This window comes from Erinaceus europaeus, chromosome 13 (genome assembly GCF_950295315.1).
Source record: "Erinaceus europaeus chromosome 13, mEriEur2.1, whole genome shotgun sequence".
NCBI lineage: Eukaryota > Metazoa > Chordata > Mammalia > Eulipotyphla > Erinaceidae > Erinaceus > Erinaceus europaeus.
The window spans coordinates 54,188,748-54,202,452 of record NC_080174.1 but is presented as its reverse complement, the minus strand read 5'-3'; the positions used below and the strand labels follow the sequence as shown (position 1 = coordinate 54,202,452).

Genomic DNA, 13,705 nt, shown 5'->3' with positions numbered 1-13,705 from the left:
TCCAGCCCATCTTAGTATAATTTAAATAAAAATCACTAAAAATGGTACTGGGGATAGGAATTAGAAGATAAACTAAGCAGGGTTATAGGAAAAACAACAACAACATATAATAGCAACACTGATTTTGATCATACCATTCCCAGTCACACTCAGAAGTAAGCTCTTTCTGGGGAGTGCAAGGAGGCCATGCTTCCTGAGGCAGGAACTCCTGACACTTCTCTGTCCTCCCAAAGATCTACTTGCTTCAGCATCTCTACAGCCTCACAACTTTAATAAATGCTAGTTGCTAATTATATCAGTATCAGGCATCACTCCTCTGGCAAGCACATCTCTCTTCCCCTGCTCCTGGCTTCTTCTTGTCCTTTTGTTCTCAGTTTAAATGATACTTTCTCAGAAAATCTTGATTCTCAAGTCTAAAAGTAGGTCTCTAGTGTTTACTTTCTTCACAGGACTTACGTTACTTTTATTTGCTCATAATTCCTTCCTTTGGCGAACTATTTTAAACAGTTGTGGTAGAACTTGAGGTTGTAATATTTGCCTTCTCAAGTCATTATGATAGGACTGACATAGGGTGGCAAGTCACTATCTCCTCTGAAATTGATATACGTTGGTTGGTTTTTTTTCAAGGATTGGAAAAATATGAATCTGGAGCTGCCATACTCCATCTTATTAACCATGCAAAGGCTGGCAACTGAAAAAAGGATGAAAGGACAAGCAAAGCTAAGAAATGAACAGTTCACGTGAATCCTGGGTCTAGTGAATTTTCCAGCTTCAGATGCAAATAAATTCTATTTTTATTAGACCTGGCTTTAGTTGGGATAATATCACTTGTCATACAAGTCATTTTTTAATCAGTTAATTAATTAATTTATTTTCCCTTTTGTTGCTGTTGTTTTTTGTTGTTGTAGTTATTGTTGTTATTGATGTCATCGTTGTTAGATAGGACAGAGAGAAATCAAGAGAGAAGGGGAAGACAAAGAGGGGGTGAGAAAGACAGACACTTGCAGACCTGCTTCACCGCCTGTGTAGTGACTCCCCTGCAGGTGGGGAGCCAGAGGCTTGAACCGGGATTCTTACGCTGGTCCTTGCGCTTCGCGCCACATGCACTTAACTTGCTGCACTACCACCCGACTCCTGCCGTAGCAAGTCTTAACTCATATAGAACTTACCATACTTTTGTTGATAGGAAATGTCTTTTGTGTCATACTGATGACTGAACCTAGGACCTCACACAGGCAAAGCCTGGGGAGTGGCCCATTGAGCCAAGGAAGTTGTGTAGGACAGGTGAGTTATACTAGCCCAAATATGTCTAAAACTATAAGGCCCTCTTCTAGCTCCTCTTAAAGCCTTGCACTACGAATTAATCTCACTTCCACTTGTGTTCCTAAATAAGTCTGATAGGTCTGTATCAACTATACCCCTTTTCTAATTAGGCAATCTTACGCAGATTAGTTAACCTTTCTTCTATAGAATCTTCTCCATCTTGTTGTGACCATTCTGTGCTATTCATATTTTTTTTCTACCAGAGCAGTGCTCATCTTATGGTGGTGCTAGGGATCAATCCTGGGACCTTTAGAATCTCAGACCTGAAAGTTGTTTTGCATAACCATTACGTTATCTCCCCAGCTCTTATTTAACCTTTCTGATCCTCAGTTTATGAGCTAGTGAATGAAAGCATTTTACACAGTGTGGAACCCATGTTTATTGTCACCATATTTATTGTATAGTGATGTTAGATGGTTAGGACCATAGGTTATGGAGCTAGACTACAGCTTGGATTAAAATTCTGGCCCCACCTAAAGCTCTATGATCTTAAGTTGTTTAAACTCCTTCATGCCTCAGTTTTCTCACCTGCTATAAACAAATACCCTAGAATTTTTTTTTCTAAAAAGTGCATTTGTCAGAGATCTGTAGAAAATTAAGTCAAATGAGTCTAAATTACTTAGAGTAGTAATTGGTACATTATAAATACTGAACAAATGTTTGTTTTATTATTATTATTATTACTTTTTAAATTTTTACCAGAGTACTGCTCAGTCTGGCTTATGGTGGTGCAGGGGATTGAACCTGGGGCTTCAAAGCCTCAAGCATCAGAGTCCCTTTGCATAACCATTATGCTATCTTCCCCCATCCTTGAACAAATGTTTAATCAAGCTTGGGAGCCATACAGTAGCGCAACAGGTTAAGCGCACATGGTGTGAAGCACAAGGACCAGCATAAGAATCCTGGTTCAAGCCCCCGGCTACCCACCTGCAGGAAGTTTGCCTCACAAACGGTGAAGCAGGTCTTCAGGTGCCTATCTTTCTCTCTCCCACTTTCTGTCTTTCCTTCCTCTCTTGATTTCTCTCTGTCATGTCCAACAATAACAGCAATAACAACAGTGACAATAACAACAAAGGCAACAAAATGGGGAAAATGGCCTCCAGGAGCAGTGAACTTGTAGTGCAGGCACTGAGCCCCAACAATAACCCTAGAGGCATAAATAAATAAATAAAAATAAATTTTCACTGTAAAGACTTAGGATATTGGATATATTATTTTCCTAATATAAAACTTTATAAAGTTCAGTCCTGTGACTTGACATACTGGCTGTGTATTTAATGTACATAAAAATGTGTAAAGAAAGCCATATTGCATACTTTCAGTGAATAAGTTCCTCTCTTTGAGAAAGATAACGCCAGGTTCATACCACTCATCAATTTATGGGTCGTTCCCCCCCACACACACACAGCACTGTTCCTTGTCTCTGCCAGTATTCTTTCCCCTGCCTGGAATGTCTTGTCTCCCCTCCTCCCTTGACTACTGCTACTTGTCTTCAAGGCTCATCTTGGCCATCATGTTCTCTGACCCCAACTGAGTTAGGTGCTCTTTCTATGTTCCCACAATCTTCAATACATCCCTTTGTCAAAACACAGATCATGTTCAGTCCTTCAGAGAATACAAAGCATAGCACTTGACATTGAGTAGGTGTTCAGAAAGCCTTAATTGGACTGATGTAAATAAAGGAGCCTAAAGCTTAACATCATAAAAATTTAATCAAAACATAAATTTTACAGTGCCTCTTTTGTATCAAGTCATTTGATAGGCACTGTATGTACAAAGATAGACAAGACTCATTTTCTAGGGCAGGGGTAGATAGCATAATGGTTATGCAAACAGACTCCCATGCCTAAGGCTCCAAAGTCCCAAGTTCAATCCCCTGCACCACCATAAACCAGAGCTGAGCAGTGCTCTGGTAAAAAACAAACAAACAAAACTCATTTTCTGTACTCAAGGAGTTTTTGGGAGGTGTGCAAATAAGCAAGTGCACCCAAGTATGATGGAGACAGTGACTGGCATGTGGATGGGTCACATTAAGTGGGGGCATAAAGCAAAGAGCTCTAAGCAGTAGCAAGGATTTCTGAGAAGACATGAACTTGAATCATTTTTAAAACTGTGGGAGTTCACCAATTAGATGAGAGTAAGGGAATGAGGAGTAGAAGAAAGCATTCCAAACAGAGAAGACACAGTTGTTCCAGGAGCAGTGCAAGGAATCCCCTTGGGAACAGTTGGTTAAAGGCATTAGAAAATAGCCTGACATCACCTAAGTTCAGGCTTTACCACAGGCTTACTGTTTTGTGAATTGCAAGAGGATGGAGGCACTTTCTGGACCCTGAGAATTTCTGCAATAAGATAAGAGCAGGGCCAAGCGGTAGCACACTGGGTTAAACATACATAGTACGAAGTGCAAGGACTTATGCAAGGATCCCAGTTCAAGCCCTTGACTCCCCAACTGTAGTTGGGGGGTCGCTTCACAAGTAGTGAAGCAGGTCTGCTAGTGTTTATCTTTCTCTCCCCATCTCTGTCATCCCCTTCTCTCTCAATTTCTCTCTGTCCTATCCAATAAAATGATAACAATGACTGCCAGGAGCAGTGGATTCATAATGCCAGTGCCAAGCTCTAGCAATAACCCTGGAAGGAGAGAGAGAAAGAGAGAGAGAGAGAGAGAGAAAGAGAAGAGCGACCCATAATTGTCCAACATCCCTAATATTAAGCACCTCCAATTTGCTAATTTCTATTTCAGATCACCCTAAAAAATAGCAAAGGGAAGAAAGACATAGGACACTTCCCAACACATGTACTCATACAACACACATGTATATATTACACAGCTTGACCACTGACCAGCCCAAATATCTATATTTCAGAAACAGCCACAGAAAATACTTTTAAATTCCTTATTTCATACACACAACAGCTAGGTTGTGAGAAATACTTAACCTGGCTAGAAGCTAAGAAGATAATGCATCTATCTTGAAGAAGATTTCTTTAAGGAAAACTTACACTGAATCCCAATGGGAAAAATATTTTAAATAATTTTTTTAAAAAGGGAGGAGGAAGAGAGGGAGGATGGAGGAAGGGAGGAAAGAAAGAGAGAGGGAAAGAAAACTGCTGTTTTAAGCAAGCATTGCTAGGAGCCAAGCTATGAGGGCACAGAGACGTAACTAAGGGACCTGGATCTCAATAAAGCACAAGAATCAAGATGCTTTAAGATTGGACAATGACAGAGTACCACTGAACTGAGTATTTGAACCACATTGTTCCATCCATTTATACAATCACTTTTGTTGTGAATTGTGTTTTGGTGAAGGAGCATCAGTTTACATTGAGAAAAACTGTAAGGCAGGGTCTGAAAGGCTCTGTGTTGTCACTGCTGTGTAGATGCTTGTTGGTAAGAACATTGCCACATTCAGTTTCCAGAGTCTACTCTGTACCTACTAATGAAAAGCAGAGCTTCTCTGTAATAGTGCAGTTATTTTAAAGACCATCTCTGAACCATGCAACTGATAGTTTCTCTCTTTGCTAAGGTTGCTAAGAAGTTCAACACTTTGGGGAGTTGGGTGGTAGCGCAGCGGGTTAAGCACATGTGGCGCCAAACACAAGGATTGGCACAATGATCCCAGTTTGAGCCCCCGGCTCCCCACCTGTATGGGAATCACTTTACAGGCGGTGAAGCAGGTCAGCAGGTATCTATCTTTCTCTCCCCCTCTCTGTCTTCCCCTCCTCTCTCCATTTCTCTCTGTCCTATCTAACAATGATGACATCAGTTACAACAACAATGAAAAAAACAACAAGGGCAACAAAGGGGAAAATAAATAAATATTAAAAAAAAAAGTTCAACACTTTGGCCCAACTCTTACATATTCTGAAGAACTTGCAGTAACAAACTTATCTCACCCTTGGTCTTTTTTTTTTTTTAATTATTTAATTTTTTTTAATTATTATTTTTTTTAATTTATTTTCCCTTTTGTTACCCTTGTTGTCTTTTTATTGTTGTAGTTGTTATTGTTGTTGTTATTGATGTCGTCGTTGTTAGATAGGACAGAGAGAAATGGAGAGAGGAGGGGAAGGCAGAGAGGGGGAGAGAAAGATAGACACCTGCAGACCTGCTTCACTGCCTGTGAAGCGACTCCCCTGCAGGTTGGGAGCTGGGGCTCAAACTGGGATCCTTACGATGGTCCTTGTGCTTCACGCCATGTGCACTTAACCCGTTGCGCTACCTCCCGACTCCCCTTGGTCTTTCTTTTATTTTTCTCCTATCCTTGCTTTTCCTCTGTTCCAATTTTCTCACATTAAAAAAAAAAAAAAAAAAGGACCGGTGGTGATGCACCTGGTTGAGCACACATGTTACAGTGCACAAAGATCCAGGTTCAAGCCCTGGTCCCCACCTGCAAGGAGAAAGCTTTGTGAGTGGTGAAGCAGGGCTGCAGGTGTCTCTGTCTCTCTCCCTTCCTATCACCCTCTTCTTTCTCAATTTCTGGCTGTCTCTATCCAATAAATGAAAAAAGAAATGTAATGGAGCCAGGGAGATAGTATAATGGTTATGCAAAAACACTTTCATGCCTGAGGCTGAGGTCCCAGGCTCAGTCCTGAATACCATCATAAGCCAGAGCTAAGCAGTACTTTGGCCTGCCTCTCTCTCTTTTTCTCTCTCCACATATATATATATATTACATAACATATATATGTGGAGAGAAAGATAAAGAGAGATAGATATACCTTATTAAAGATACATAATAAAATACATATCTTATTAAAGTAAATAAAATATTTTAAAATAAATTTAAAAGGTAATGTAGTATGATGATTTTCACATGACACCTCAAACCTTTTGTGAAAGGAGGTAACAAAGTTAATAAATTAAAATTATACTTACACAGTCACTATAATAAAAAACACGTTTATAAGTCATGAATAATGCAAAATTCATTAGCACCAAGCCCACACGTACATCACACAAATATAGAATGGAAAACACAGAGCACATAGATACATAATTCACAATCACAACATACTCTTTAGTGTCAAAAATACAAACATGCATTACTCTCTCATTTGCCCCAATCCCATGGGCATATATGTACATATATGTACACACATACATACACACCTACATGCTACGTTCACATACCAAGCTGTTCTGCAAGAAGTCGGCCCTTCTCAGTGGGAATAACTCTTTCTTCCTCCATGTCACACTTGTTTCCCACCAGGATAACCTGTGCATTGTCCCAGGAGTAGGTCTTGATCTGAGTAGCCCTTAAGAGACACAAAAGAAGTAGTTAATAACATCCCCCTAGGTTGGAAAGGACTCTGTGACATTCCCCCCCAAAATTTGTTATTCTCCCATGGGGGTTACAACACTCAAGTTACTGTCAAGTTAACTCAACAAAGGACAGATAGATATATATCTATCCCTGCTGACCTGTAAGTCCAAGTCTTACCCAGTTTTTTGGAGACTTTCTCCGATCTCTTCCCACCCATTCTCTTCACCAAGCACAGAGCTCTTTCTAAAATGACTTTCTGACCATGATGTGTCCTTTGCTAACAGGCTTCCCTGTCCTCACCTTTCAACTAGCTATATGATGGATCCCTCAGTTAGGAGTTCTGTCTCTGTAGTCTCATCACACTTCATCCCATTTCACAGATTTTCTCATCTATTCCAAGGGTTTTTTTGTTTTGTTTTTTCCCCATGACTATGTCTTTGGTATCCTAAGAATCTCTTCCCCACACTACTCATCCACCAAGACCACAGTTTCTTGCAGGGAGGCTTCTTCACTGAGGTCACATTATTTGTAGAAATCTAACTCTCCACAGTGGTTTCCTTCCTATAGGATGACTATGGAACTTAAAAAATTATTCCTTTCCATATTTTCCAATTTTTGAAAGTGCTCATATATTATTCCTATCATGAGAAACAAAACTTTAACAGAGAACATAAGATAAAGCCCTTATATTATGGAGACTTTTTTTTTTTTCATTAGGCCACTTTTAAAGTCTGGCTTATAGTGGTGCTGAAGATTGAACCTGGGACGTAGGCATGAAAGACATTTTACATAAGCACGATAATATGTCTCCCCAGTTTACAGAGAATCATTTGTGGGACTAGGCTTACCTCTGTCACCAACTACACCATCTGGAAGAAAAGATAATTTTCCCTTGTGATCTTTTACATCTTTACCTTGGCACTTCTATACTTGGCTGGATTTATATGTCTCTCCTTAAGGGGAAAGGCAGATTAAAAATTTTTTTGAGGTTCCAGTCCCCAACAAAGAGCACAAAACAGAGGAAGTGTTGTAAATGTTTGAATAATATATGAAGCAGCAATGGCTAGTGCTGAAGCAAATATTAAATAGAGTTAAGTCCTGACATGGACATTCAATCTAACTCAACCTTGACTATAATCTGAACATTTTACTAATCTATTCCTAAAGCTGATCTCACCACCAACCATCTTTAAAGGTGAGAAGTTATTCCCTCAGGAAAAAATTCATTCAGTGTGTGTGTGTGTGTGTGTGTGTGTGTGTGTGTGTGTGTACCAGGTTCTATGTTGGGGCTTAGTATCAGGTGGAATCTAGGATTTGACTAAGTTTCCCAGAGACAAAACTCAAAGGTCAGGGCTTGGGAGAGGTACACAGTCATTATTCAGCCTCAAGGCAGGTAACTAGAGCCTGCTCTCCATATTTCTTTACAGTCTTCCTGTCATCTTCCTCCCTCCTCCCATCGCCATTCACTCTCAGCTCCCAGATTAGCAACTCAGGTTATTCTTAGAGGAATCATCACCAAGTGTTAAAGTCACTATGTCCCAAAGGCAGAATGAACAGGGATGATGAAGAAAAGGAAGGAGGTCAAGGCCAACAGGAAATGAGCAGTGTGGAGACACTTGAAGAGCTAGCTAATAATTCCATGGCGGGAGGTGCAGGGAGGAAAGAAGAGAGGAAGGAGTAAAGGGGGTAATATCATGTCTGAATCATGGGAGGGAATAAAAAGCAGAAAGGAGGGGGCTGGGTCATGGTGCACCTGGTTTAGTGCACATAGTACTAAGCACAAGGACTTCACAACCAGTAAAGCAGGTCTGCAGTTGTCTTTCTCCCACCCTCTCTATATCCCCTTCCTCTCTCAATTTCTCTCTGTCCTATCCAATAAAAATGGGGAAAATGGCCACTGAGCAGTGGATTTGTAGTGCCAGCACAGAGCCCCAGTGATAACCCTGGAGGGAACGAAAGGAAGGGGGGGAGAGAAAGAGGGAAGGATGGGTAAGAGAGTGGAGGTGGAGAGGGGTTATAAAAAGGGAAAGGGGAGAAAGAAGAGAATGACTGAGAAGCTGAGAAGGAAAATGCAGACCATGAATGATAGACATCTGATGGTACTAGAACTACTACTGGGGTGGGGGTGGCTATGCAGCAAACAATCCGCAAATCACTCTTAGCTCAGGACTCCAAGGCACCAACAGTGTCTCACATAGTCATGGCAACTGTTCCTTGGAAGCAAGAAGTCCTTAAAGAGAAGCTGCTGAGCAAAGCAGAGCAGAAGAAGCTTGACACTGACTAAGACCAGTGGGTACCCCGTCAGCCCAGCAGCTCTGCTTCTAAAGAAAGGCAGCAACACAGATACTCCACTTTCTCTATCCTCATCTTTTCCACTGATTAGGGTCACAGGCTCCTCCATCTCACCCATCTTTCTCCTCATGCTCTCTTAGTGGGTTTTGCCCAAGAAGAGAGATACAAGTGTTCAGTGTTCAGAGGGAGTTGTGATTTCCGAGTCCACAGGCAGAGCCACAAGTCCAGCCAGACCTTGGGAGTTGTGATTTCCATCATACACTGAATCCTCACAGATTTGGACTGAATGTGGTCTTGGATGCACAGCCTAGTACAGGGATAAGCTTCATAGGGAAGTGGTATGTAGACTCGCTTACCACTCTGAGCAGGATGATTTCTCTGAAATATTCATCGGAATCTATTGGTTCGCTATTCAAGTGTCATCACTTATGGGATAAAATCCACACTCCTTGCCTTGAAACATAAAACCCTTCACGGGGGCCGGGTGGTAGAACAGTGGATTAACCACACGTGGCGCGCAGCGCAAGGACCAGCATAAGGATCCCGATAAGAGCCCCCGGTTCCCCACCTGCAGGAGAGTCACTTCACAGGCAGTGAAGCAGGTCTGCAGGGGTCTATCTTTCTCTCCCCTTCTCTGTCTTCCTCTCTTCTCTAGATTTCTCTCCGTCCTATCCAACAACAATGACAGCAATAACAACAGTAACAGCAACAACAATAAAAACAACAAGGGCAGGAGTCGGGAGTTAGCACAGCAGGTTAAGCACAGGTGACGCAAAGCACAAAGACCCGTGTAAGGATCCCGGTTCCAGCCCCCAGCTCCCCACCTGCAGGGGAGTCACTTCACAGGCGGTGAAGCAGGTCTGCAGGTGTCTATCATTCTCTCCCCCTCTCTGTCTTCCCCTCCTCTCTCCATTTTTCTCTGTCCTATCCAACAACAACGACATCACTAACAACAATAACTACAACAATAAAAAGCAACAAAAAGGGAATAAATAAATATTTTTTTAAAATTAAAAAAAAAAAACAAGGGCAACAAAAGGGAAAAAATAGTCTCCAGGAGCAGTGGATTTGTAGTGCAGACACCGAGCCCCAGCAATAACCCTGGAGGCAAAAAATAAATAAATAAAAAATAAAACCCTTCATGACCTCTGTTTTTCTTATCCTCTTATATTGCCTCTTTACCTTGGAAGATCTATGCTGATTTCTTTTTTTTTTAATTTTTATTATCTTTATTTATTGGATAAAGATAGCCAGAAATCGAGGGGGTAGGGAGAGATAGAGAGGGAGAGAGACAGACACCTGCATCACTGCTTCACCACTCACAAAGCTCTCCCCCTGAAGGTGAGGATTGGGAGCTCGAACCTGGGTCCTTATGCATTGTTACATGTGTGCTCTACTAGGTACGCCACCACCTGGCCCCCTTCTATGCTAATTTCTCTGGGAAATTCTTATCTGTTTATCCCTTTGGCTAATTTCTGTTTATTTGCTTGCTTGCTTTACAAAATGCAATCTATTTGTCAGCAACTCCAGGACAACCTTTTCTGAAACCCCAGTTGGGGGACAGAGTCATCTACTAGGTCCCCACAGCCATGGTGCCTCTTTTCATAACTATACTTGGTATTTTTCAGTCTGATTAGTGATCATCCTCTCCTCTTATCTGTGAACTTCTTGAAGATAGGACCCTTAACTGATTGATCCATATTTTCTTAGTATAGGATATATATATTAGGATTTAACACATAGTTTTTCCTAAACACTTCGGTGAATGAATATGTTTCATACCAGTCTTGGACAGCGTTGAAGGACTCTTCATTGGTGATGTCATACATCAGAATGAAGCCCATGGCCCCACGATAATAGGCTGTGGTGATGGTCCGATATCGCTCTTGACCAGCTGTGTCCTTAGTAGAGAAATAATAGAGTTAACCTCCTAGAAGGCCTGCTCTTATTCCTAAATGACCCCCCAGGACAACTTACTCAGAATCCAAAGTATATTGAAGGAGCACCTATTATATGTCAAACATTTCACTAACTAGGATAAGATGGTCTTAAAACTTCCACAAATTAATAAGAAAATGATTAAAATCCTAACGGTAAACAGTCAAGAGGCATGAACAATTCACAGAAGAAATCTAAATGAACAATTACTCTATTAAAAAGGTTTCACTTTTAACCAAGAGATCCCTCACAAAATGGGAGAAGATCTTTACATGCCATACATCAGACAAGAGGCTAATAACCAGACTATATAAAGAACTTGCAAATCTCTACAACAAGACAACAAATAACCCCATCCAAAAATGGGGGGAGGACAGGGACAGAATATTCACCACAGAAGAGATCCAAAAGGCTGAGAAACACATGAAAAAATGCTCCAAGTCTCTGATTGTCAGAGAAATGCAAATAAAGACAACAATGAGATACCACTTCACTCCTGGGAGAATGTCATACATCAGAAAAGGTAACAGCAGCAAATGCTGGAGAGGGTGTGGGGTCAAAGGAACCCTCCTGCACTGCTGGTGGGAATGTAAATTGGCCCAACCTCTGTGGAGAACAGTCTGGAGAACTCTCAGAAGGCTAGAAATGGACCTACCCTATGATCCTGCAATTCTTCTCCTGGGGATATATCCTAAGGAACCCAGCACACCCATCCAAAAACATCTGTGTACACATATGTTCTTGGCAGCACAATTTGTAATAGCCAAAACCTGGAAGCAACCCAGGTGTCCAACAACAGAGGAGTGGCTGAGCAAGTTGTGGTATATATACACAATGGAATACTACTCAGCTATAAAAAATGGTGACTTCACCGTTTTCAGCCGATCTTGGATGGACCTTGAAAAATTCATGTTAAATGAAATAAGTCAGAAACATAAGGATGAATATGGGATGATCTCACTCTCAGGCAGACGTTGAAAAACAAGATCAGAAAAGAAAACACAAGTAGAACCTGAACTGGAATTGGCATATTGCATCGAAGTAAAAGACTCTGGGATGGGTGGGTGGGTGGGGAGAATACAGATCCAAGAAGGATGACAGAGGACCTAGTGGGGGTTGTATTGTTATATGGAAAACTGGGAAATGCTATGTAAGTACAAACTATTATATTTACTGTTGAATGTAAAACATTAATTCCCCAATAAAAAATTAAAAAATAAATAAATAAAAAGGTTTCACTTTTTTCCTAGTGGTATTTCTTCCTTATAGATGAGGAGGACATACTGAGATGCACTATCTCATATCTTGCTGGTGGGAAAGGAACTTGGTTCAATATCTCAGGAAATTGATTTAGAAGTCTCAAGAGCATTAAAAATATTCAAACCCACTGACTCAGAAGTTTCTCATCTGAAAACTCTTCCCAGAAATATAGAAAATCAGACACTATTTGTGAACAAAATGTTTGTTTACATTTTATTTAGGCAAAGGAAATGTATCAGCAGCTTATACAATCACAAGAGAATTTTAAAAATATAAGTACAGGAGTCGGACTGTAGCGCAGCGGGTTAAGCGCAGGTGGCGCAAAGCACAAGGACCGGCATAAGAATCCCAGTTCGAACCCCAGCTCCCCACCTGCAGGGGAGTCGCTTCACAGGCGGTGAAGCAGGTCTGCAGGTGTCTGTCTTTCTCTCCTCCTCTCTGTCTTCCCCTCCTCTCTCCATTTCTCTCTGTCCTATCCAACAATGACAACAACAATAATAACTACAACAATAAAAAAACAAGGGCAACAAAAGGGAATAAATAAATAAGATAAATATTAAAATATATATATAAGTACTTCATTTATTTACATAAGAATATTCAGTGACATGAACCAATGCTTGTATGTGTGATACAATATCAGTTTTCTAATTATATCATTTCCAGAAAGCTGAAAAGAAACATAACAAATAATTAACAGTGACTATTTCTACATGAGAGAAAAGAATTACCAAGATTTAAATTTTCTCCATGTGTTTTCTTTTTTCCTTTTTTAATTAATTAATTAATTTTTTTATTTATAAAAAGAAAACATTGACAAAATCTTTTTTCCTTTTTTTTTTTAAAAGGCTTTATTTTATTTTACTTATTTTTTGCCTCCAGGGTTATTGCTGGGGCTCGGTACCTGCACTATGAATCAACTGTTCCTGGAAGCCCTTTTTCCCATTTCTTTGTTGCCTTTGTTGCCCTAGTTGTCATTGTTATTATTGCTGCTGCTGCTGCTGCTGCTGTTGGATAGAACAGAGAGAAATCGAGGAAGAAGGGGAAGACAGACATGGGGAAAGAAAGACACCTGCAGACCGCCTCACCACTTGTAACGTGACTCCCCTGCAGGTGGGGAGGCGGGGGCTCAAACTAGAATTTTTTTAAATTTTCCCTTTTGTTGCCCTTGTTTTTTTTTATTGTTGTTGTAGTTATTATTGTTGTTGTTATTGACGTCGTCGCTGTTAGGACAGAGAGAAATCAAGAGAGAAGGGGAAGACAGAGAGGGGGAGAGAAAGATAGACACCTGCAGACCAGCTTCACTGCCTGTGAAGCGAACCTCCTGCAGGTGGGGAGTGGGGAAGGGGGGGCTCGAATTGGGATCCTTATGCTGGTCCTTGCTCTTCGCACCATGTGCGTTTAACCCACTGTGCTAGCCCAACTCCCCAAACCAGGATTCTTAAGCTGGTCCTTGGCTTTGCACAATGTGCACTTAACTCGCTGCCCCACCGCCTGCCCCCTCTTTTTTCCTTTTTATTAAGGGAGTTAATGCTTGATGGTGCATTCACTGACACATATGTACAATTCATTACCAGGCTCCCAAAGTTTTCTCCTCCCATTCCTCCTCCCTCCCCAGAGTCCTTTGCTTA

General features: G+C 41.0%; 1 protein-coding gene across 1 annotated transcript in view; it reads right to left on the bottom strand.

Annotated features, from left to right (window-relative positions):
* The window catches only part of RAB3B (RAB3B, member RAS oncogene family), an 89,567-nt gene that overhangs the window by 11,602 nt on the left and 64,260 nt on the right, over positions 1-13,705 (bottom strand). Inside the window, exons 3-4 of the mRNA XM_007535153.3 lie at positions 10,659-10,777; positions 6,452-6,576 (exon numbers count right to left, since the gene is read on the bottom strand). Of these exons, the coding sequence (XP_007535215.2) occupies positions 6,452-6,576; positions 10,659-10,777 (244 nt within the window). The remainder of the gene's footprint in view (positions 1-6,451; positions 6,577-10,658; positions 10,778-13,705) is intronic.